The sequence below is a fragment of the Pseudorasbora parva genome, chromosome 11 (genome assembly GCF_024679245.1).
Source record: "Pseudorasbora parva isolate DD20220531a chromosome 11, ASM2467924v1, whole genome shotgun sequence".
NCBI classification, from domain to species: domain Eukaryota; kingdom Metazoa; phylum Chordata; class Actinopteri; order Cypriniformes; family Gobionidae; genus Pseudorasbora; species Pseudorasbora parva.
The window spans coordinates 39675547-39702492 of NC_090182.1; the positions used below are offsets into that span (position 1 = coordinate 39675547).

The 26946-nt window shown below is 39.5% G+C and overlaps 1 protein-coding gene and 1 long non-coding RNA gene across 5 annotated transcripts; both read right to left on the minus strand.

Moving 5' to 3' along the window:
• Positions 1-3286: 3286 nt before the first annotated feature.
• LOC137092415 (uncharacterized) lies at positions 3287-7702 on the minus strand. 4 transcript variants are annotated; one of them, XR_010908277.1, is made up of 5 exons: positions 7654-7702; positions 5740-5801; positions 5526-5647; positions 5151-5285; positions 3287-3664 (listed from the first exon to the last, which is right to left on the minus strand). It is a non-coding gene; the product is annotated as an uncharacterized lncRNA (long non-coding RNA). The 4 variants fall into 4 exon arrangements; XR_010908279.1 differs by lacking the exon at positions 5526-5647 and having other exon boundaries at positions 3288-3664; positions 7654-7671; XR_010908276.1 differs by lacking the exon at positions 7654-7702 and having other exon boundaries at positions 3288-3664; positions 5740-5903.
• A 12924-nt stretch (positions 7703-20626) lies between these two features.
• Positions 20627-24590, minus strand: egr1 (early growth response 1). Its single transcript, XM_067457923.1, has 2 exons — positions 23946-24590; positions 20627-23176 (listed from the first exon to the last, which is right to left on the minus strand). Exons 1-2 carry the CDS (start codon positions 24154-24156, stop codon positions 21858-21860), a joined length of 1530 nt encoding a protein of 509 aa, XP_067314024.1. The 5' UTR covers positions 24157-24590; the 3' UTR covers positions 20627-21857.
• Positions 24591-26946: the final 2356 nt, after the last annotated feature.

The following is a 26946-nucleotide window of genomic DNA, read 5'->3' on the forward strand; positions in this document are numbered from 1 at the left end:
ACCCTGAAATCTATTCTGGAATAAGGTAACATAACAAAATGTGGAAAAACTGAATACGCTGTGAATACTTTCCGGAGCCGGCTTGCTTCGGTTTCACAGCAGTTTTCCAGAATCCCTCCTCCACCCTTACTCCTCACTCTTGATGGGGTTTAGCACTCTGGGTTATGGGTCAAACTCGGAGCCCTCTCTTTGGATTGCACGGCAAATATGCATATTCCATATTTGTTATTGTGTAAGTGCCAACTGAAACTGCCTATTTATAAAAATTATGCTGATAATGCACACAACTCCATATTGCATGAATCATACCTCAGACCTCTGTGTGGTTTAGGTCTTGAAATCAAATTTATTATTTGTACCTGGTGAACAATTAAACTGCAAAAGACCTGACAGATTTACATTGAAAGAGAAGAGAATTAGATATATAGACCAGAATATATCTTGTAGAGACTGAGGGTGGTCCAGTCATAGTAAGTCATAGGCAGAGTGTGATCCAGCTCCAGAGTAAGGCTAAGGAAGGAGATGCACTTTCACTTAAAAACATTTAAATAGATTTTGAAGGAGTAGTTTCAAGTTACGCATCGCCACACAATCCTAGCATAAACGCTGGTAAAGCATCCATGTTCACAAACAGGATTAACTTTTTCACACACCTGCCAATTTGGCTACAAAAGTTTTAAGTTACCGACCAATCAGAACTTCTACTAGCCAAAAATAAATAAGTAAATAAACCAGATGAACTATATCTCAGCTCAGTCTCAGTTAAACTTGTTAATACGTAGTTATTAATGTGTAACTTTCAAAGACACAAACGTACGTTTTTGTACATCTGGCTAGGTGCTGAAATGTAAAGTATGAACGTTATGGAGACATTTAAAAATAGCATTATTAAGTTTTTATATCTAAAAAACTTGAAATATTTAAGAATCTTTCATAAATGTATAAATATATATATGTATAATTTCCCTATAATTAACCCCATAACCATTTTATACAGAGTACTAAAAGAAAACATAATGGACAGAAATGTGTAGGAAAATGTAAATTTTAGCAACAATAAAGTATTTAAAAAATATTTTGAGCCACTAATCCTACACCTACCCCTTACCTTTTCTCAAAACTCTGTAGAGTTATGAATAAAAGCATAACAGAGCAGCATAATCAAAATAATTTGCTTAATTTGTTTTGAAATGTAGTTCAGATGACAATATTTTACAGTCCCATTTCTCTCTGGCGGTATAGTATGGGGTACAGAGCAGAATTGAAGTTATTAATCCATGAAAATGTTAATCCGACTTCTTTCTGTGAAGGCGCACATTTCCCATTTCAAATGTACATCGACTAAACATGTCTTGTTTCAATCTGTGACGAAGCAGTCAAAAACCAATGAGCATTCAATAACACTGCCGTAAAACATTTCATAACACTTCTTGAATGTGCAATTTTTTACATTTTGAATTCATTAAAAGTCAAGTTTAACCCCTTCTGTTCAGATCAGGACTCGAACCCGGGTCCGTCGGCATGAGAGTCGAATGTTCTAACAAGGAGGCTAAAGGCTGTAACCTCTAGCATCAGTCAGTAGAGCGTGTTGAAATGAGTGAGGTTTACTCGCACATAAACTACTAGCTGGTCTCTGTTACACCAGGTACATGAGTTATTGTTAAAAGTTCTTAAAATGTGCTTTTGTAAAAGTATATTGCCCAAGTCTGCATGAGATATCACAGCGCATCGTGCATTGCTGCCGCACGCTGTTCTAATTGCTGCACGAGTCCTCATATATGTCTCTGTTACACCAGCTCAATAAAAAGGACTTGATGGGATGAAAGAGTTTGAGAGTGAGTTATACAACAGATAACACAGATAACACACCCCTACACAAGCAAGAGAATAAGAATCAATCTTAGAATGGAGATGAAGATCGCTGGATAAAGGACTACGGTTGGATCGCAAACATATGGATTCTAAAGATTTTGATTACAGCAAACAAATAAAATATGTCTTTTGAGAATTTATGTTGTTTTTTGTGTATTTTATGATTGTGTTGTCAGTCGCTGCATGGGTGAGCTCACGTATGTCCTGCAGTCCTCATAATGCATTACATTGTGTGTTGGTTCAAAGATGAGCCACTTGTGCCTAGCTTGCCACTTGGTATTAAAAACTCTAATTTTCTTATCTTGGTTTCCTTCGTTGCTTGGCAGGTCCTTTCACTGGGGTTAGTTACCCCAGCCAAGTATCACCACATTTTTATGTTTTTTTAATCTACTCTATTGCTTCAATGCAAATGAACAAGCGCACCGTTATGTGTTGCGTAGTGATGTGTGTGTTCAAGTAAGCCAGATATGTGCAGATTCTGCGCAATGTGCTGTATTTAATATATCATGATGATTCACGAGTTAAGTATTTGCGCTAAATCTCTGCACAACACAATAAGTAACCCGCCAAATTGGCTAGTGATTTGGCAGCGTTACCCACCACAGTTAATTTTTACCAGCATTTGGCGGGTGTTCATTTCAAAACCCTGTTCACAAACCACTGCAAACCTAAGCAAGCATATTGTATGCAAGAAAGCGTGGAAAGATCGCTCCCATTAGAATCATTAAAAAGCTGTCACTTATCTTAGTTCATTGCGATCTTACAAATTTATGTTATAATCGGTGAAGCTGACTGCACAGTGAATCTCTAAATGACCTAATTGTTTATTATGATAGGATATTTGCGAGCATTCAGCGTTTTTGTTCAGTGCTAACTTAAACACCTCTGATTGGCCATTGTGTTCAAGACCTCAACAGATATGTTTGTGATTGGCTACACTCACTTAAAAACGTTGGGTTAAAAATAACCCAACACGTAACCCAACTGTGGGTTGGTATAGCACCTTCCCAACGTTGGGTTATTTTAACCCAATGCATTGGGTTACAAAACAGTTGGGTTAAATGTAACCCAACAGTTGAGTTAAATTTTTATTTTTATTCAAGCCATTATTTTAATAAATAAAGTACCCATTGTTTTCAAATACAGATTTTTTTATTTGTATAAAACAATACATGTGCTTTAAAATATATATTTTAAATGTCAAACTAAATATTGGGGAGTAAATATTTATTGTAAATATACATAAATGTGTAAATATTAAATTCAAAATACACAGCACACATAATACACAAAAATGTACATAAGGTAAACATACATAAAAGGTGTGCATACAAAACAAAAATTAAAAATGAACACAACAAAAATTACATTAAAAACCTATACAAATATGGACAGAATACACAAATTCATAATATTAAATTTTTCCAGAAATAAACAACTTTATTAAAAAATCTACATTGTACACTGTATGCCTTTATGTGTTGTTAACATATCTTAAGTAGCAAAACAAATACAAATTATGATAATCAAAGTTTTTAATGAGGCAGCAAAATATATATTCAAGTTTGCATGCTACAAAATCTCCCAAATGGGGCAGAGGTCTTTGGATAGTTCATGTCATAAATAAATAAAAAATCTGAAACATACAGCCAGTGCTTGAAATAAGGTCTTCTGTTCAACTGCCTCCACAATGAAAATGAAAAAAATCAGCGAGGTCTCTTTGTCCCCAAGCATCGTCATGTGGATCCTGGCTTGTCTCACTGTTCAGCTAATGCTCCATGTTAGTTCCAACCTTAAAATAATTAAAAAAAGTTCAGTTTGCTTGCACTGTGACGACATCAGCAGTGTTAAATTACGTAAAAGTTACAATGAAGCAGGGTTGTACTGAATTAAACAAATTGTCACTAATTAGTCATTACATCTGCTGTTCATTTTTCACCAATCAACATACTAATCCTCATGCTGTTTCAAACCCGCAAGACTTTGGTTCATCTTCGGAACACAGAAAGGCCTAGAAAGGCAGTAAAGACATTAAAGTAATCCATGTGACTCCAGTAATTCAACCTCAGTTTTATGGAGTGACAAGCGTATATTCTATCCCTTAACCATAATTTACCACTTTATTTACAAAACATTAATCTCAACACATATTCACGAGAGCCCCTTGACGCATGCGTGTTGTGTTGAAAAGAGAGCAAATGTTGTTGTGTTATGTTTTTTTGTGTGTTGTTGTTGCAAAAAGCACTCGTGTCGCTTCATAAAACTGAGGTTAAACCACTTGAATCCCATGGATTACTTTAAAGCTGTCTGTCCTGGGTCTTAAAGTGGTAGTTGCGTAGGTCGTCAATGGAGGGACAGAAACCTTGCAGATTTCTTTAACATTTGTGTTTTAAAGAACAACGAAAGTCTTACAACAACACGAGGAGATAGTTTACCCAAAAATGAAAATGATTCCATGATTTACTCCCCCTCAAGCCAACCTAGGTGTGTATGACATTCTTCTTTCAGACAAATACAATCTGAGTTATATTAATAAAAATATCCTGGCTCTTCAAAGCTTTATAATGGAAGCCCATAATTTGAAGCCCAAAAATGCATCCATCCATTATAAAAGTGCTTCACACGGCTCCGGAGATTAATAAGAACCCATTGAAGTGAATTGATGGGATTGTGTAAGAAAAATATCCATATTTAACACGTTATAAAGTAAAATATCTAGCTTCCAATGGACCGCATTAAGTATTCAACTTCTGAAAAAAGCGTAACTGCTGTGAGAATAACGTTGGACGTAGTGTAAAAAAGCGTAAATGCCGAGACGATTAAGTTGAACTTAGCGTAAGCGTTTTGAATTGCAAGAGGCGTTACAGTTTCTTTGTAAGTTGAATAAGGAAGGCTGTCTGTCGAAAATGTGTTATTTTAGTCTATAAAGTTTTAAATATGGATATTTTTTCTACAAAAACCCATCGATTCACTTCAGAAGGCCCTTATTAACCTCCTGGAGCCTTATGGATTACTTTCATAATGGATGGATGCACTTTTTTGGGCTTCAAATTTTGACCATTATAATGCTTGGATTAGTCAGGACATTTATTAATAACTGATTGTGTTCGTCTGAAAGAAGAATGTCATATACACCTAGGATGACTTGAGGGTGAGTACATTATGGGATATTTTTTGGGTGAACTATTGGATAATCTATTAACAAGCAAAATCACTAAAGGAAATAATAAATGGATGCACTTTATCAAAGCTAATTTGATAGTGTTGCTTTTACTTACAGGCTGATGGGTGAATGTAATTAAGCTTCTCTTCATTTCAGCATATGTTGGACACACCATGTTGTCCATTTGTGAGGTATGGCGATGATGGCAGGATGGCAGGAAGGGTTTTAAAGGCAATTTCTCCATGATCATCTTTGAAAGACAAGTTAACAGAAAAAGAGAAAAAAACAGTTTTCACCTTCCAAATGTGTGGACCTGATTTCATATGCACTTGGACACAACCAAAACAACTTTTTAAAATTAAAACATACTGTATGAAAATGAGAGAAGACAGCTGAAAAAAATAATTATAAACTGGTTGTTTCCCAAATAACCTGGTTCTGTAGTAGCCCCTGCACTGCACATTGGCCTATCTAATGTTATTCAACTTACCAGCTTGTTAGTAGAGACTCCAAACCCGGAAATGTGTGTCAGATAAGGAAGACATCGAACTTGTGTACTATTGGTGATACTCCAGGACTAGAGTCGAGAACCACTGAGATCCAATCCTTCCTCTGCATTAGAATGAAGCAGGGGAAAATAACCAGAAAAGTAAACTAGTCTTTAAAAAATAATTGTGTACAACTTGTTTCAATATCGTACTCACCTTTAATTAAATGGCAGAGGTTCAACTGTTCTAGTCTTTGCTTCACAAATGAATCCATTGGTCTAAAACACAGGTATATAACACATTTAGTACAACATATTTAAAATAAAGGCAAAAACTGTCATAGCTTCATAAGAAAACGTACTTTAGTTGTATGATTTAGCTACTCCTGTAATTAGGGATGCACGATATTGGATTTTTGCCGATATCCGATATGCCGATATTTTTCAGCTCATTTAGGCCGATGCCGATACCGATGTCGATATATGTTTATTTTTTCCCTTTGTTTGGAAACAACACCATTTTGAGCAAAAACTATTTTTTTTTCATTCTGGTTTCAGATTTCTGAGGTATCCTTACTAAAAGGATTCTTGTTGAAGATAAATAAATGTTAATAAAGTTCTTTTTATGATAAGAGTATATTAAAAGCTCTGAAAATAACAATAATAAAATCAGTAATTTTTCACCCCAGATGCAGCTGTAACCTAAATATTGTATTTTTGGATTTAACGTTTGTGCACATGAAGTGGGGGTGGCATGACATCCATTGATGCTGTCTTTTAATTCTACAATTATTGTAGAGCTCCTTGGATTATTTTTCATCATCCATTTCGTAAAATTTTATTACAGATTAATACACTGTATATAAAAGTATTTAATTTACAAGTGTCATGCTTGTGATTTATGACATCATTACTGATTTGTTTATTCAGAACAAGAAGTAACTTCAATTTATTTGTGTATTCTACTTTTCATTGTATTACTGTAACAACAGCGCACCCACTACATGTATAAATATATAGTAGTCTACCTGGATGGCACTAGGGCCTGGAGGAGCTTCTGCTGCTGTGGAGGCTGCCGCACGCGCTAGAGAGTGGGGAGACACGATTGGGCTTGTTTTGGGCTAGTTTTGTTGTGAAAACGTGGCAAATCTGCTGCTGACAGTCACGTCCTTCTGTACGTGCATTCAGAAATTCAAGGCAGCATTTAAAAACAGTCAGTATAAATCACTGCACATGCAATGTATTTTCTTGTTTTCACTTGAAGAATGACTGCAGTGCTGACATGGTCTTATCGCTGTAGCACTCCTTGCACACGTGAGTTATTGCAGGCACATATCAACACGTTATCATATCGGCAAGGCATATCGGCATAATGTTTTCATATCGACCGATGCCGATTTTTATATTTTAAGCGTTTATCGGCCGATTCCGATGTCGTGCCGATAATATCGTGCATCCCTACCTGTAATACGTTTAATAGTAACATGCATAATATATATTCATATGACAACATTCATTATGAATATAGGCCTACCACATTTCTGCCAAATTATCATAGTTGCAGTTTGTGTTAACTTACTACGGTAAAACTAGGTAATTTGTGGGTTGTTAAACATTCTAACTGTCGTGAACTAACGTTACAATTGTTAGCACAATATTTCAGTTTTCTGCGTCAATGCTGTTGTGAATATCTGCACTCATTCATCTCACAACAGATATTTAGAGCAGTAAGTTATACTGTTGGATATTCGGCGAATTCAAACGCTTCCCCCTTGATCTCACAGCGCTGCTGTGGTGTCGTGTGACCGGGTCTGAGCTCGCGCTGCACGGGCCGAGCTGATAATGCTCCGCGCAGCATTAGATAGTGATTTCAGACTAGGCATACGTTACTTACTTTCTTTATCGCCGTATTAAGTTTCTAAATAGGTACACTAGAATAATGTTTTTACTTTATTACTGCTAGCGAGCTAACTGGGATAGCTATGGTTTATTTCCAATCTATCTCATTTTTCCAGAGAGCATTAACGGGATTTTTTTTAAATAAAATTCAGTTTTCGACTTTATTCAACGTTTCAGTACACAATACATAATGTTATAAGAGTTGTATTCATAAAAAAATGACATGTCTTACCTTTCATTTCATAATCAGGCTGCAGCAGCGTCTTCTGTTGGCAGTAACTGGACGGTTTGCCGTTAAAATTTGAACAGTCACTGGGGAAACCGTATTTAACCCAACGGCCGGGTTATTACTAAAAATAACCCAACGATGTTAAAATAACCCAACGTTTTGCAAAATAACCCAACATATTGACCCAACATGTGTAACCCAACGGTTGGGTTAAAAAAATAACCCAACGTTTTTTACTGTGCACTGCTCAACACTGCAAAAACATGTTGTGAATAGAAACCTTTGATGTCCTCCAGAGCACAAACTCAGATACGCACTGGACCGCTTGCCAAATATGTTTCGCAAATATGCTATTATTACGGAGAAAATCTGCCCGTTACTGCTTATCAGTTTTCTTTTCACTCTAAAATCAATAAGAAGCAGCCGCAGGCAGTGGTTTGAGTGAGAAAATGCCACGTTGGTCTCAAGTCCGTGGCCTTACACACACTCGGCCTATGATAAACACTTACCAACGACTCCTATAGCAACCAACTAGCAATGCCCTGAAATCCACCAGAACACCATAGCAATGGCATAGTGAACTCCACCTAGCATCAACCCAGACACCCTAGCAACTGAAACCGTAGCAGCACATAACATCATGGCACTGCCATTGCCAAGCACCACTTCAGACAATGTAAAAATGTAGTTTAATAACCAGTTCTTAAACGCTGTACACCCTGGAAATAATTTCCATAAAATACCTAAAATAATCAGAAAACCTAATCATTTTAATAACACTGCTGTTACACAGAGGCGTGAGAGGTGATCTAAGGGGTGAAATAAAGCATATCCTCCTGCATTTCATCTATGAAGAGGTGAGCAGATTTGAGAGTTGAAGAGCAAAGCCCCGTGCCTCAACATCATCAATTCTCTCAATTCTCTCTTTCTCTCTCTGTCGCCAGCACATTAAAGTCAAGCCCTAATCACTGTGGGGACTTAGCCAATGATGTGCTTATCAAACGGCATATTTCAAAAAGGGATCTTAAAAGGCCTGAGGGCAAAGATGCAATAAGAAAGCATTTGTAGTTGGATGAAAGGGAGAAAACGACAGAGAGAAAAAGAACGAGAGAGAGAGAGAGAGAAAGAGTTGCATACGGACCTTGCATCAGAAATGGATGGAGCTTATTAGCATATGCCATTTAACTGGGTGCAAGGATAGAGGGATAGACAATGGGAATGAGCACTAGATCCTTTTATTTCTTTTACAATTTTTTTTTTCATTTTTCCCTTTCTCCATACCCCTCAAAAAAGGTCCAAAAAGAATAGGAGAACAAACAGTTATTTTAACAGGCAGAGGCCTTGAAGTGGAGGCTCATGGGAGAATTGGAGAGGTGGCTTTATTGTGAGTCGACGAGTGGGGAAAAGAGCGATGCATCATCTTGCTTCCTCTGTCTCCATGGCTGTCATTCTCGCTTTCTCCAAAACTGAGCGAGGCCTCCATGTCAGCCGGTCGACTTTGATATAAGCAAAAGCAACTAAGTCGCTACGAAAGCCAGCAAAGGGAAAACATTATCAACACATCCAGCGCTCTTGAAAGAGCTTGTTTCTGCTTTAAAGTTGGGTGTGAGGGGCACATTGTCACAAAGCCAGCTTTAAACTTGTTGTGGGACAGAGCTTTGAATTCCCCCTCCCCTACGGAGACTTCATATGCTGCTAGCGCTTGTCTAGCGCAGCCCTGTGTGATGCCTGTTGAATATGAAACTCACACTGTTCTGAAATGACCACGGATGTGGGGATAGGGGTTTGTTATCACAGATGCCTCAGAGCAGAGCGACGTGTGAGTGCTCTGGCTTTGAGTTAGCGTACGTTTACACGAAAACACTGACTAAAAACAGAAAAGTTTTTCCTTCACATTTTTCGCTTAGAGACGACAACATTGTCCAATTGATCCTGTTCACACGGATCGGTGAAAATTACTAAAAACGCTGTATTATTCACAAATAAACACTATGTACCTATAGACATGATGTTTTAAGCCCTGTCCACATGGATACATGTTTAGCTGTATACGTAAAAATGTTGTATTTGCCATTTTAGGAGCATGAAACCAGTATTTTTTAAAACTGGGTCCCAGAGTGGATAAATCTGAAAACGTTTGAAAGGAGCATGTTCAGATAATTAACAATTAACACGGGAGGAGCTCCTCAGTGAATCAACATCAGGAGGTTTATATACAGCAGACTTACCTCTGTTCATTGATAGGTTTTCCAGCATCTCTCCTCCAACCCATCTCCTCACCTTCCCAGCCTGGGATGAGGGAAACACTTGTCTGGCTATCACCAGACCAAGCTCAATTTAAGATTGAACATTGGTCTGGGGAGTCTGCTCTGTATTTTCTACTGCACAAGGACCGTAATCAACTGGCATTATTTGAATAACTCTGTACGCAATTGGACAGTCCTTCAATCAGGCCACAAGAGGCGTGATCAACGGGCAACGACCCATCACTTCTCTATCTGTCTTCGTGTTAAACCCGCCAATAGTATGTGAGGTGGATAAGCCAGTCTGTGATTGGTTCCTGCAAAAGTGTAACAGCAGCAGTAGAAATTAATGTACGGGTTTCCAGACTGAGTTGCAGGATGAAATTGCCGGAAGATCAGGCTGGAATTACCCAGTCTAGGGAAACACTCTGGGTTCGGGGCAAATTCAGAGCTCAGAGCCTTCCCTCGGGCAGCATGCCAAATACACATAACCTTTACTCTATTTAATTATTTGTAAGTGTGATCTTATGAATGAACACATAATACACACGTGCATGATGTCACCATTTTTACAAATTTTGTTTTTTTACATGAGGAAGGAAAAAAATATTTCAGGTCGCCGCATCACCGTTGTTGTATAAATGAGCGGCCAAATTGTATAAAAAGTTTTACGTTTTTTTGTTGAAAAAGGTGTCGTGTAAACAGGCCCTTTGTCTGTAGTGAAGAAATAAAGAGAGGTAAGCCTATAGCAAAATAATATTAGAATGAAACAGCTAGATTGCAAGCTTGGAAGCATAGTTTAAGCTAAAACAAAATTATGTCAAGTCAAGTCAACTTTATAATATATATATATATATAGTGCTTTTTACAATGCCGATTGTTTCAAAGCAGCTTCACAGTGTTATCAGGAAAATACTTGAACAGAATTTTATTCAGCTGTACAGCCGCTCTGGAGAAAATGGCGATGTCATCATGTGAAAATTAGCTTTGAGCTATATCCGGTACAATACATGAAATGGAAACATTATGTTAAAAATTGTACATGGTCCTTTTTATAAATAAAGTAAAGTAAAAAAAATAAAAATAAAAAAGCTCATTTCATTTTAACATATAGCAACAATGTGGGCAGATCAGTAATTTAGTTGATATAGTTCCTTTAGTTTAGTAATTACATTTATTTTGATACTTAGTTGAAAATTTTGTGTCCACAACTGAGCAAGCCAAGCCAAAAGCGACAGTGGCAAGGAACCAAAACCATCAGGTGGCATAATGGGAAAAATTAAATCTTGGGAGAAACCAGGCTCAGACGGGGTGCCATCTGATCTGGATACGGCCCGGATCCGGCTGACTGCAGTAAACCTTGGGATAAACAGAGAGACTAACATTAGTGTAGATGCAAGTCTTTTTAAGATGCATCACGTTATCACTGAGCCTTGCGGTACTCCATCCTGAACATTGGTGCGACATCTCTTCATTTACTGCAACAAACTGATAACAGTCAGATAAGTATGATTTAAAGGGTTAGTTCACCCAAAAATGACAATTCTGACATCAATTACTTGTCGTCGCAAACCCGCAAGACCTTCGTTCATCTTCAGAACATCTTCAGAAAAAAACAAAATATATTTTTGATGAAATCTGCACTGTAAAATTGTTAAAAAAGTTACCTGGTTGCCTTAAAATTTTGAGTTCATTGAAATTAAAATTTTGAGTTAATACAATAAAAAAAATTGAGATTCGACAACCTTTATTAAAATATTATTAAAAGATTTTGTAAGCATACACTGTAAAAAAATTGTAGATTTTTGTTGGTTTAACTTAAAAAAGTAAGTAACCTGGTTGCCTTAAAATTTTGTGTTTATTGAACTTAAAAATTTGAGTTGATACAATGAAGGAAATTTGTTCAATAAATAGAAACTCAAAATATTTTGGTATCTGAACCACATAAAAAATGTGATAAATCATGAAAATAGCACTATTTGGCATGTTTCACTGCATCATCAGAAATAAAACACACACAATTACCCAATATGCTTACAAAATCTTTTAATAATATTTTAATAAAGGTTGTCGAATCTCCAAAAATGTTCATTGTATTAACTCAAAATTTTAATTTCAATGAACTCAAAATTTTAAGGCAACCAGGTAACTTTTTTTCTAAATAATTTTTTACAGTGTATTGGGTAATTGTGTTTTTTTCCAATTATGCCTCAATCCAAAGCCTCAGCATCCATCTAAAAATATTTATGAACAGAATCACATTAAACGCAGATAAATTAAGTTATTGGTTCCCTCACCTTCCGTTATCAATTATATTTGTTCCTGTTGTGTGTCCTGAAACTAGCAACCCATGTGAGCCTGAGTCTGAGGAGGAGGGGTGTGCAAAACAATATTTTTGGACTGCAGTACCCATTTCAACTATTAGCTGTCATTCTTACATACTGCACCTTTATGGTTGAACCACTGTACACATGGACTATTTTAATGATGCCTTTACCTTTCTGCAATTATGTTGCAGTCTATGATGGGGTCAGAAACCTCTCGGATTTCATCAAACATATCTTAATTTGTGTTCCAAAGATGAACGAAGGTCTTATGGGGTTGGAACAACATGAAGGGGAGTATTTAATGACAGAATTTTCATTTTTGGTTGAACTAACCCTTTAAACACAGGAGAATCATTTGGAACCATTGGCTTCCATTTTTTGAATCTGTACTCATCATGTTTGCCTTTTAGTGCGAACAGATCCTTTAACCAGCAAGATTTCTTTGTTCAATCGGAAGGACAGCATTTTTTAGGTCACTCTAGCTAGACCAACACCAAACCAGCGTTAACACCGGGATGTGTTTCCTGTACAGTGACCTAACTAGCAGCTAACTACCATAACTACCATAGCGTGATGCATTGTTGGAGAAATTAACTAGTTAGTCATAACTGTTTCTTGAAACAGTACATCTATATTTCAGCCCTGTTGATTCAACAATATTGTTAATGGAATGGTAAATTCTGCAAATGAATTGGTTCAGGAATGTCAGAATAAAATTCTGTAAATAACGAACATGGCAAATAAAGCACATTTGCACGTACATTCTTCAAAAATGGCACATTCATTATCTTGACAAACTGAAAGACATTAAAAAAAGTATAGATTTTACTGCATGTTACTGCATGCTTGTGACTTGCTCAAGAGCATGATATATATAAGCCTGGCTCTACCCTCCTATGTACTTCCGTTCAATTTTCATTTTCCTTCAGTACTCCGTCTGGGATTGTGGTATATTCTCTGGTCCCCTTTCATAGGTTCACATCGACACTGCAAATCATTGCTATGGGAACACCTTTTGCATGACAAATGTCTGAAGACCTTGTACTATCACGGCAATTGATTGGCTAGTGACACTTAGCGCCGCCCTAGGAACATCACATATGCTTATATGCGGACGCTAGGCGTCATAACATCAGATTTTATTCCTTCAAGAAGTGGATCTTTCAGTAAGGCCATTGCAAAAACTTTCTCATGTTCATAACTACCTTTTCACTCCTCTAAGCAGACATGACGAGCTACAGGAGATGCTTCGACCCGTGCTGCAGATTTATCGCGCTGTATATAAAATCGGGCTGGAATGGAACAATGAGCCTACGCAAGACCAGACTCGCTCTAAGTTGGACGATCAGTTTTTTACTAGTCGCTACTACCTTCCCTTCTTCAAAGACCTCCACCACAAGGTTTCAAAGTCTTGAAAGCAGCCATTTTCGTTGCGCATCACCAATCCCGCAGCCGCAGATTTTGCGACCATTTCTAAAATGCCAGATCATGGCTACGTGATGATGCCGGCCGTCAAACAAACTCTTGAGGCCCATCTAAGGTGTACCTCAGCTCTTTCCTGGAAATCACGCCCCCTGTTGCCTTCCAAACCGTGCATGATTACTTCCTCCTTTGTAGGAAAATCAAGACAGCAGCAAGACATATTTTCTGGGCGTAGACCGGAATTCTGCCGTTATGCAGGCACGGTTGTCATTTCAAGACAGGTTCATGTTGGTCTTTGTCTCAGATTGATGGGCCTTATGACAGCAGCGTCCCCTGTGGTTCAGTTGGGCCTGCTTAACATGAGACTAGGTATCTCTTTCAACTGTCACCCTTTTCGCAAGTCCTGGTCACACACAAAGGGTGTCGTGCTCTTTACCCTTGGACAAAGCTTCCGCTGCTCCGCCGAGGAGTTCAGCTAGGGGCATGCTGTTGTCCCAATACTATTATGATGAACGCATCCCTTACAGGCTGGGGAGCGGTCTATCAAGGACATCCAATTTTCAGGGTATGGAGCGAAGTGTATCGTGGGTTTGAAAATTGTTTCGAGTTGCTAGCAGTGTGCTGGCACTCAAACAGTTTTTACCTCATGTAAAGGGATGTCATGTGTTAGTCAGGACAGACAACATGACAGTAATATAATACCTCTATCATCAAAGAGGTTTACGCTCTCTCTCCCTGTAGAGGCTGGAGAAGCATGTGCTTCTCTGAGGGCAGATTAGATTTCTGTCAATCTGAGCAGTTCACCTTCCGGGCAGTTTGAACCTTGGAGCAGACTTGCTATCGTGGCAGGGCTGGGATTCTGGGGGATGGAGGTTGCATCCTATGCACTGGCCACTTTGGCTTTCCCTGTCATTACCGTCCTTTCTGGGGATAGATGCTCTTTCCCACACATGACCCAGGACCAGTCTCTTTGCTTTTCCACCGATTCGCTTGCTGCCAGTGGTGCTGCTCAGACTACGATTGGACAGGATCAGTTGTTGGTGGCCCCTCACTTGCCCACTCAGATCTGGTTTTCAGACCTGGTTAGTATGTTAGTTGGCCCTCCGTGGGAGGTTCCCCTCAGACTGGACCTGTTGACACAACCTCAGGGACTGATCTGGCACCCCCATCCAGACTTATGGAAGTTGTGGGTATGGCACCTGAGCGGGCCGCGTTAAGATGTTCTGGTCTCTCTGAGGAGATTACTGAGACAATTTTTAACTCAAGCACCCCCTCCATGAGGCGTCTTTATGCCTTCAAGTGGAAGTTGTTCACCTCTTCGTCTACATTTCGTAATCTAGACCCAGTTAGTTCGATACTAGGTTCGATACTGGAGTTCTTGCAGAGTTGTTTTTCGGAAGGGCCACTCTGAAAGTCTTTGTGGCAGCTATCTCTGCCGAGCATGTACAGATAGAGGGTTCATTGGTTGGACGTCACCCTCTAGTTTCTTGGTTTTTGCAAGGGACGAGATGGCTTAGACCTTTCCGCCCTGCACAAATTCTTTCATGGGATCTTTCTGTCGTCCTTGAGGAACTAACAGGTGATATTTTTGAGCATTTGGAGCTGGTGGCAGAGAATTTTCTGACCCTTAAAACCGTTCTTTAAATGGCGTTGTCCATAGCGAGAGTTCGTGTCTTGTTCCCTACTCAGAGAACCAAGGTTACATAAGTAACCAAAATGTTTTCCCCGGTCCAATTTTAACCGATCCAATCAGCGAACAGAGGGAGGGGCTGAGAATGATAATGTTGATTTTGTGCGCTAGTTTGAGGGCCGTTGTGACAACGCTGCTGAATATCCCGAAGTTAAAGCTGGAACAAGAACAATCTTTGCTTTGTTTTGTTGCTGGCCATGATATTGTGGCCATCCTCCCCATGGGGTTCGGAAAAAGTTTAATTTTTCCAGCTCACTCAGTTACGGCTGTTTTTTTTCTGTACTTACTGATGTTAACCAGTTAGAGCTTTCACACTGCACGCGTGGATGCGGTCTGTAGTGGTGTGTATACAAAAGTGCGGTGATTGTTTCCGCACTGATCGTAATTTTTTGCTATGCTGGATGCACTGAATTAAAGTGACAGTGCATTGTTTGCATTAAAATAAACTTGTATTGACGTGAAAGTAATTTCTAGTCTACTCAGTTTCAACGTCAACTCATGGCATAGTTGCCTCAGGTAAAGCAAGGAAAACAACACATTTAGGCAAATAGGGAGACATAATGGATAGCACTGGAGAAACAAATTTCTTCATGACCTGCAGGATTTCTTGTAATTTTAGGCTATAATATGTTTAAATGTTTTTATACTTGCGTGAACAACGTAATATAGGCCTATGGCTAAATCAAAAGTACTAGGCTATATAAATATGAATATAAAGTAATGAACTGAATAAAGCTTTAAAATGTAGTGGGTTTATATGTAACATCCATGAAAGAGTGTATACAAAGAGAACTGTAATGCTGACAAATCATGTTCAGAAACATGGTGCATGATATACGTCACACAACAAAACATTAGTGTTTGGTTACGGCAGATCCAGAGTGGCCCTGGGCAGATCAAATATAAAATTCGCAGAGTACCCGCCTTCAAGGAAGTTAACACTTGTCAATGGAGAGTGGCCAGACTCTTTGTATGGAATGAACGAGAGTCTGGTAGGACCAGGCTAGATATGTATTATTATATAGTTTTTGTTTTTGTTTTTTTACTTAATTAGAATATTACAAAACTTTGCAAAGGTTTTGACACATGCTATGTGAACACAAAGATAAATCATGGACATGATTTGAAAAAGTAAAATGGTCCTGAAAAAAAGCCACCTTTGTGTTCCTTGGTCAAAAATTGCAACCCATTCTCACTCCCAAGGCGTCAAAAACCGAAGCATGGTCAAGTGCCTTCCGCGTCACAATAAAGACGCAAAAGGTACCCCAAGGCGCCATGTTTCGACGCGCTGGGTGTTCCATCCATTTCAGTGAGAAACCTTTGGCGTCATACACATACGCACTGGGTATTGGGAATGTTATCGTCATGGTGAAATTGTATTAGTTTATGATTTTGCCATTATGACATGTTGGAGTGTGTTTTTCAATTTAATCAGCAAGCATAATTTTATTTACATTTATTTTATTTACGCTATTTAGACATGCTTAACATGTAACCCAACCCCATCCCATCCCTAAACCTACCCATTTGTGTGAACATGATATAAAACACAGGATATAACATACGTCTGCATACATGAGTTATTCAAAAAGTCAAATAATCCAAGTTTTCCGAGGTCAAACGATTGATTTGTATGAAGAAAATCCCCAAAAGCGATCAGCATCTCCATCCGCCGAAGAACACATCAAATTTCAAATATTGGCGCCCGTTACGTGAGATTTCATAGTGAAATTGCATTGGCTCTCGTATGTCTTGTGACCAATTGCGTCATTACGTCAGCATTGATTGTAAAATGTCATTGGCTCTCGTGTGTCTTGTGACCGATTGCGTCATGCTCAGGAGTCTTTTGAATTATTTGAATGAGTTATGAATGAGTTCGTTCACGGGGCAGCGGGATCATCATTTCAGCGATTAAAACATCAAGATCAACTCTGTTCTTCACATGAAGACATCGTAGGACTTCAGAAGACTTGGAATGCAACATGAGTTAATACTTTTATACTGTTTTGGTCCGTTTTTGCAATAAATACTTGTGACTGTACATTTATTTGCCTGTTATGTGTTTTATATTGTTTAGATATGGGTAGGTTTAGGGTAGGAGTTGGGTTAGTTGCTCCAAAATATAAAAGTAGCCTTTAAATATTAATAAAATCATGTCTGCTTTTATAAACGCAAATAATGAAATGCGTCTGTGTATGACGGCAAAGGTTTATCATTGTAATGAATGGAGCACCCAGCGCGTCGAAAAATGACGCCCAGGGGCACCTTTAGCGTCTTAATTGTGACGCGGAAGGCACTTGACTATGCTTCGGATTTTGACGCCTTGGGAGTGAGAACGGGTTGAAAATTACCACATTGGAAATGTATGGGAAGCAAATTTTATCTAGTGGAAACTTTTGGTACTGCACCCAAAACAAAATCTCACTGAGAGCACGTTTTGAGCTATCAAATGTCAAATTTGGTACAAAAACAAATTTAGATTTATGGCTTTGATTTTCTTGCTGTTTTAGAGTGTTTTTGAAAATACTATTTTTGTACATTTTTTATAACAATAAACATAAAATTCTGTAACTTTTCTAGTTCAGATGATTTGACAAGTTGCATCTTTGAAAAGAGACTTTTCAGTTAAAAAGTGAGACAGTGAGGCACACTTAAGTCTGTGCTCTAAAGTATTCAACATTTATGGCAGTTTAGGTTTTTCAAAATAATTAGGAGAAAAATGCCCTTTATAAAGATTAAAATATCATAAATATGTCAAAGCTTATTGAACACTGGTGAGAATATTGCTTCACAAAAAAAAATCAAGAAAATGTTTTACAGGCACATGAAAAGGCTTAATGTCAAGCCCTGTAGTAGTCTACATTAATTTCATTGACAAAAAAAATATGATAATTTTTTACCTTCATGCGAAGACCAATAGAGGGTTAATGCCACGTTCCAGTCAACCCATAACCTGTGTTGTTCCAAAATTCGACCTGTGAAAGTGCACTGCACAGCAGTCAAACATGTGACTTCCCACCTGTGAACTCGTACTAAATTGATGTACTCCCAGTTACGAGTTCTGACGTCACATAGCCCGTGAAACAATAAGGGCAGCCCCTAGGGGTGCGGTGTTTATGGAAGTCGTATATGCAATTTTGCAAATAACATAAAATAAAAGGTACAAGAAAAATTGTAAATGAGCATAAGCCCCATACGGTCCGCCATACTTTGTTTATATCTAGCTACCACAATTCGTGTGCCATTTTTTGAAGTTGTGACTTACTGGCTCAAAAACCTGCCTGGAACGCAGCATAAGTCAATATGTAATGGTAACTAGAAACAATACTAACTTCATGTGGAGAACAGTATCTCTGATCAAACAATTTTGTGATGCTGTTTGCGAATGTTCAATGTTCATTAGAACTATGATTTCGGGAAACATCAAATCATTGAACTATGTTGGCTCTGCTGTGGCCATAGTTGCCTAACGATGCGTTCAGGAAACACACAGTGAACCAGTATCAAAATTTATGCTGGTCTTTTTAGCGAGAGAGGTTTTCTTTTGCTCGAGACCCCCAGGAGATTATAAATATCCATTAAAGTGACCCTGTAAAATAATAGGTGTTTATGAACAAACGAACAGCGTTTCCTTCATTGTGGTTCATTGATATCTGATTCAGGCAACGTCTGTCGCACTGAAGACATTTGTAGAGAGTCAGTTTGGGATTATGAGACCAATTACCCTAATTACTTTCCTTTGTGTTGTTCTTTCCCTACTACTCGCTCTGTCTCACGGTTGTTATCCCTCTTTTATATCGCGTTCGAATCTGGTGCTTTTCTGTGGCTTCGTCTTTTAGGCTGATATTGCCTCATAGTTTGGGAAAGTCCCCCTACACAAACACAAGCCAATTTTTCCATCCCAGAGCTGCTGACACACCCTAAAAGTCTGAGATTTTAACATATTGAGCTTCAATTGGCCCAGCTATCAATGTGACATTGTAGCATCTGATGGATAAAGAAAACATCTATTTTTTTTTTCTCATTTGTTCACACGTGTTACATTTATCCATAGTAAGATAATCCGCCTTTATGATCTTTGGCAGGGTAAAACAAGGATAAACAAGGAAATAAATGTATAGACATGCTATACACCCACAACTTCTGTCACATCAAATCTTTTTAGCTTGTATTTTGCTTGAGAAGACAGTTTAACCGAGCCGTAACGAGCAAACAAAGCGTGTTCGGATGCCAGGATGGGAAGAAAGAGAGTTTTTTTCATTTGATCTTTTTGGTGGCAGAGAAATTAGTATGAGCAGATTATTATTTTTCTTTTACAAAGGCATTGATGTAGGAAGGTAAAACATACAATCGAGCAAAAGCTGCCTTACACTTAAAAGAGTCTTCGATACAGAGACTTTTTTCCCCCTGACAAACTCAATAGGCACGGAAGCCCATTACAAGGGCGTCTTATTAGTGTCGACTGATTTTACAAGATTGCTATCTATGTATAATTAAGCCCCAAGCGCATCCAGTCACATTCGTACATGCTATCTTTTGATAACATATTCTCATGACGCCCAGGAGCTCTTTTGATAAGTAATAAAGAGAGACAATCTGATCTGCCATATCAACTCCATGATTGGCTTCTCAGTTTGCCGAACTTCTGAACAAAAGAACGCATCTCTACATATATTTTTGATGTCAAGTTTTTATTTATTAATTTTGTTCTCTTTTTTTTGTTGTTGCTCTAGGTTATATTGCAGTTTTGATATTTTTTGTTATGAAAGACATGACTTGTTCAAATGAAAGCTTCAAATGTATGCCTTCAAAGCTAAACAATTGTAAAACTTTATATATATATATATATATATATATATATATATATATATATATATATATATATATATATATATATATATATAATTATTATTGTAAAGTTTTACAAATGCTTAGATTTGAAAGTGTACACACACACACACACACACACACACACACACACACACACACACACACACACACACACACACACACACACACACACACACACACACACACACACACACACACACACACATTCAGTATGAGCCATATCACATAGCCTTTTATTATATATTTATGCTGTCAGTGTATGAGAATATTTGTTAATAATTTTCATTTTGTGACTTGAGACCATGAACTAATGGCTTTTAATGACATACTGTTGCACTAAATTGTTTTTTAATATGCAATGGTGTGTGTGCGTGTTCACTCTCTAAAGCAAAATTCACGGGAACCTGTTGCTAAGCGATGAAAAGCACGAAAGAGATTCAACGTACATATTTATATATTTATGTTTTATTTATAGTTCTGTTCTTGAAGGATATCTTGTACACCAAATATCCCATTGGCAGTTAAGCGCATTCAATGTGTTTAGAAGCCATAAACAGTCACTTTTTCGAACAAACACAAATACAAAATAAAAATAACAACAAAATAATGGACCGCATGTAAATAACATACAAAAAAATCCCATGCCTACTCAGTAGGTAACTACAGCATTCCAACTCCTCAAGATGTAGATATGTACATTTCCGTTACAAAAATATAGTTTATAGTTTACTTTTTTGCTTACATCCCAAAGAAATGCAGTGCCCTCGTATCCTTTCCCTTCTTTCCTTGAAATGACTTTCTGAATATAGAAAAAAAAAAAGAAAAAAGAAAGGAGAAAACGAAATCCCTTACACCTTAAGGCTAGATGCAACGCATCCACACGCTGATATCTGTCAAAACATCTGCAAGGCTTCACAAAAGGCACCAAAAAAATTGAAGAATTGTGGTTGATTCTTTTCTGATGTTTCCCCCTCCGTTTACCAGGATTTTTGTTGTCACATTTGAGAAAGAGAAATATAGTACCAGTGGATGATATTTACAAAATAAGAGAAACTAACATCACTCTTCCACATGCGTCAGAATACTTAAGTGCTTCTAGTCAAACAAAGTCAAGAACTTATCACAGCATTTTTACTACTTAATACAGAATGTTTCTTATAAAATATGGCCCTGCTCAAGAATAATACAATGCAAATATTCAAATCAATTGTCACAACAATGGTACTAAAAAGTAAAAACAGAAAGGAAACATGGCACATGTACAATATACTGTAGCTTATGTATATTATTCAAATGTCTTTTGTAACTGTACACCTGTCGAGTCAAGCTTCTGAGCCTGAAGCCCACAGGCTTCGATTACACCATTAAGGTCCTTTAGCCAAGTACGTCTGTGCACGCACAGTCTGAGGGAAAACTTGCCGAAGCCTGTTGCTTTTGTTTGTCATTTGAAAGTCTCAGATGCCTCGTTTGAAAGGATAGGATTCGAAGGGAGAGGACGACACACAAAAAACCCTTTTCTTTTCAAAAGTCCTTGACTGTTTTGTAACTGAGCCATGTTGGGAGCATGGGCAGAAAAGTGCTTTTGCAGAGGGGACTCAGAAGTCACTGATGCTTTCTGTTGCTTTGAGTCAAGGGAGCGCCTGGAGTTCTGGGGTGGGGTGGGGGACAAAAGTCTCAGCAGATGTCGGCTGTCCGAGGGGAAAGCGTGGCCTGCATGTCGGGCAGTGGGGTGGTGACAGGAGAACTGTAGATGTTGGCCACTGAGGTAGGAAATGTTGTGGCCACCTGCGTCTGGAAGGTGCTGGTTGCCGAGGGGTAAGTGGTTGCGATGGAGGGAGAGGGGTAGGAGGTGTGGACCGGTGAGGAGTAGCAGGAGTTGACTGGAGATGGGAAGGAGGAGACCGGAGAGGGGTACGAAGTGATGGGAGAGGGGTAGCTGGACACTGGCGAGGAAGCTGAGATTGATACGCTGGAAATTGAGCTCTGCACTGCAGCGCCGCCTTTCTCCGCCTTTTTGTCTTTCTGCCGCAGGTGGATCTTGGTGTGGCGCTTGCGCTCGTCGCTGCGGGCGAACTTGCGGCCGCAGATCTCGCAGGCGAAGGGCTTCTCGCCGGTGTGTGTGCGGATGTGGGTCGTCAGGTGGTCGCTGCGGCTGAAGTTGCGCATGCAGATCCGGCACTGGAAGGGCTTCTGGCCGGTGTGGATGCGGATGTGGCGTGTCAGCTCGTCCGAGCGAGAGAACCGCCGGTCACAGGTCTCGACGGGGCATGCGTAGGGGCGCTCGTGCGGAGGTGTCTTGCTCGGCCGGTTGGGGTACTTGCGCATGCGACTAGGCTTGATGAGCTGAGACTGGTAGACGCTTTTCAGGTCCTGAGAGCCGGTTTGGGTCGCAAAGGCTTTGATGGTGGACAGCGGCGTCAGGGAGGGCTGTTGTCCAGCTTGTGTCTGGAAAGGCTTCTGGTCTTGGGCCACCAAACTGATCTCACTCTGCTGTTGGGGAAATAGGTAGTCTGGGATCATTGGCACGGGGAAGCTGGTGCTACAGGCCTTGCTGTTGGGGTATGTCGATGAAGGGTACTGCAGTGAGGTGCCCACTGTGGTGGAGAAGTTTGTGCCAGGCTCAGGGAAGATATCTGGGCTGGAATTGGTGTAGGTCGGAGCCGCTGAGTAGATGGGGTTGGGCTCGCTCTGGTGGACGGAGCAGCTCAGGCTGGCACTGGATATGGATGACGAAGAGGAAGAGGGGATGGAAGACGAAGAAGAGGAAGATGGGAGAGTTGCCTGAGAGGTCGAGGACGGAATGGAGGAGGTGGGTGGGTTGATGCCCACCAGCCCACTGACCAGACTGAACAGTGGCTCAGCCCACAGACTGTTGCTGCAGTTGGTGGCAGGTTCCAGGGTGAAGCGGCCCGTGTAAGAGATGGGGGGCAGCCGCTGGGTGGAGTAGGTCTGATCTGCCATAGATTTCTCGATGGCAATTTCTGAAAGCGTGTCTGCAAAAGCAACCACAAAACAGAGAGAGAGCAGATTAAAAACCATAGCACTGCTAGTTAACTCCAAATTAGCTCATTTGAGTGCACATAAATGATCCCAGAGGTTTAGTTGGGGGGGTCCTGATGGCTGTCGAAACTGTTTTCCCACAATCTCAGACAGATCAGCAGGTGCTGATGGAGTGCAGGACCCCCCCACCCCCCCAAACACACACACACACACACACACACACACACACACACACACACACACACACACACACACACACACACACACACACACACACAGACACACACACACACACACACACACACACATTTGCCAATCTCCCTCGGAGACAAGAGCCAGCGCAAGCTAAACCATCTGCAAGTGTGCTCTCTTTCTCATTAGTGTCATCCTGATCTCTCTTCCACTCACACACAGCTTATATTTATTCAATCTGCACTTTAAATATTTCAGAAACTGAGTTTAAAATGAAGCTGTTCTGCAAAGTGCAAATGTCTCATTCATTCAGCTGATTTTACTGTGACTATTTTGTCATTTCTACCAGCTTTTGTAAAAAATAAAAAATAAAAAAATAAAAAATTTAAACTTTGCAATTTAATTCAGCCTTTCATATTATGTTCTTACAATAACTTTCCATTTTAACACAGCCAGATAAAACATGAAGACACATTTATTTACTTTTCAAACAAGTGCATTTTTGCACAAGCAAACAATGTTCTGTATGAAACAACCATGCAATTTAATCAAAAGGGATTTGGTGCTTACCTCCAGCAAGGTGATCAAACTGCTCCCCGGGCTCCCCAGAGCCAAATCCTGTGCCTTCAGGTGCTGTGGCATTGAGGAAGGGGGTCCCTGCAGAGTTCAGCATGATCATCTCCTCCAGCTTGGGGTAGTTATCCATGGGGGAGTGAGGGAAGCTCAGGGGGTCGGAGATCTGCAGAGCAGGCAGGAGCATCTCTGTCTTGGCTGCAGCCATCTCTCTGGAGTGTGCTCGGAGATGAGAGAAGTGTGCTGGAGAGATCAGCAGCTAACCCCTCTGGGACGACAAACGTGAAGATGCTGCGATGTCTGAATCTCCTTCTTGCTGGTTGATCTCCTCACTCTCACAGTCCTGTTTGTCTTCCCTTTTCTCCTTTTTGTTTGTCCAAAGAGGCAGAACAAATCCACTACGTCTCAGATAAAATAGCTGAGATTCAGAATGTCCCTTCTGATCATTCCCTACTTCAAATTTGCACTTTTGCAGCAAATTAGGTCGGTTGTTTTGTTTCTGTTGTTGTTTTGAGTTGACTTGTCACATTTATTTAATGTGTCAAAATGTATTTGGTTATATAAATATCGCAACGTGTTGCCTATCAGCTGTCTGCTAGTGCTGAATCGCTTGGGCTCTCTAGGCTCTTTCTCAGCTCAGAGAATCCCCACTCCTTTATATATCCTCTTGCCGTGACGTAGATGTCCATATTTGGACTGGAGGAAGCCCATATTTAGGCACTGCAGCGGAGGACACATGACGTTTGCCTAGAGGAGAAAAGCAGATTGGGGAGCTTAAACATTAAGTCTTGCATTAAATAGAGGGGAGATGCCCGTTCCTCCTCCACAGCAAATCAATGCGTGGTAAGCACGCATTTCTCTGAGAGAAAGAGAAGCGCATGGCTACATTTTCTCCTCAAAAGTCTCGCTAAATGTTCGGGTTTCCCGTCTGCGCTGTAGCAGAGCCCTGGCCGGAAGATTCTGCTCCGCCATGCCATATAAGGTCGTGACTACATAAGGCATGATTCCGGTGGTTTCCACTTCCATGCCCTTATTTGGAGCTTCCTGATGTAGCGCTGATCGGCGCTTGGCAGTGAAAGGGAGGTTTGGGTGCAATTGAAGTCCAGCGCTCCGCACAATAACTAATGTCAGCACTATGCTTGCCTCGCCCGTTCCAAGATTTATGAGAGAGAACTTTTTCCTCAATACTTAAACAACGGCGCGCTTTCAGTGCACAAATGCACAGAAATATTGCGATAGGCAACTCAACATAGCTCATGCACTTTAGCTCGTTATAAAGCTCGCCTTTTCTAGTTCTAATCACTAGAAAACAAATACGCATGCAAGCAATGGCTCATTTATCCCGCCGCACTGATCTCATTACGAACTGAATACAGCCCATCCGTGCCATAACGTAGCCTAGTTTTATTTTATAAACGCAAAACAAGCAGCTTTGCTTTCTGTTTTGTTTTGTGCAACTCGTTACTGTTGCACAACTATTAGGCTATGATAAGTCGTTTTGATATGATTCATATGTTTTGATCTATCTATCTATCTATCTATCTATCTATCTATCTATCTATCTATCTATCTATCTATCTATCTATCTATCTATCTATCTATCTATCTATCTATCTATCATCTATCTATCTATCTATCTATCTATCTATCTATCTATCTATCTATCTATCTATCTATCTATCTATCTAAACTCAACTTTTTTGAGCATATTAAACATCTATTATGGATTAAGTACATATCCCTAGGCTATAGCCTATATAATCTCTGAACATTTTTGTATTTAGAATTATAAATTAGGTCGCTTTTTGTTTCTGTTGTTTTGAGTTGACTTGTCACATTTATTAATGTGTCAAAAATGTATTTGGTTATATAAATATCGCAACGTTACATAAATATCGCAAACCCGACTGCTTGTTTTGATGAGGAAATGACACTTGGCTATTCAGTGCACGGCCAGCGCGTTGGCACTGATGGATGGCGGGTGCTGACAGAGGAGAGAGGAGATCTGTTTAATTGGGGGATGTCCCGGACTCGATACACAGGGATCCTCTCTGTCACTCAACTCCCGACACCCATGCAAATAAGCGCTGCAGCACGCTCTCCGGACGATGGTGGTGTGCCGATGCTCTGTAAATCGAGGAGGAGAGCTGGGAGTGCGCCGTGGCTTTGGCAGGGAGATCGATGTAACTTTGCTGACTCAATAGACTTAGTCAGAGCAGACGCCATTTCAATTTAACGCGAACGAAAACGAGGTTGTGAGGGACGGAAGAACGGTTAACTGGGTGTGTTGTACAGTTGTCTAATATTACACAAATTGCACAAAAATTAAAACACATGCAAGTATGCATAGGCCTATTAAAGGGATAGTTCACCCCAGAATGAAAACTTTCCCAGCAAGCAATTTTGCATTTAAACGAGTGGTCCACACACAGCCCTGACATGCAGGCAAAATGTTTGCCAAAAATAGACTAGTCATCAATCATTGCTGAGCACAGGCTATGCATAGGACATGTCAAATAAATGAAACCAAACACCTTGTAATCACTGTTGACTTACATGATGGAATATCATGCATGTTATTTTGGCAAAAACATGCAACCAAATTCAAGGTTACTTTGGCTAGAAGTGGGTTACTCACAGCCAGACTACATCGGGTCTGTACACTGTAAAAAATTATAAACAAAAATAATAATAAGTTACCTGGTTGCCTTAAAATTTTGAGTTCAATTAAATAGAAAAATTAAGTTAGTTCAATAAACATTTTTGAGAATCAACAAACTTAATTAAAAGAGTTTGTAAGCATATTGGGTAATTGTGTGTGTTTTATTTGTGATGGTGCAGTGAAACCCCCAAATTTTCTTTATTTATCACATTTTTATGTGGTTCAGATACCATTATATTTTGAGTTTCTATTTATTTAACCAATTTCCTTCATTGCATCAACTCAAATTTTTAATTTCAATAAACTCACATTTTTAAGGCAACCAGGTTACTTATT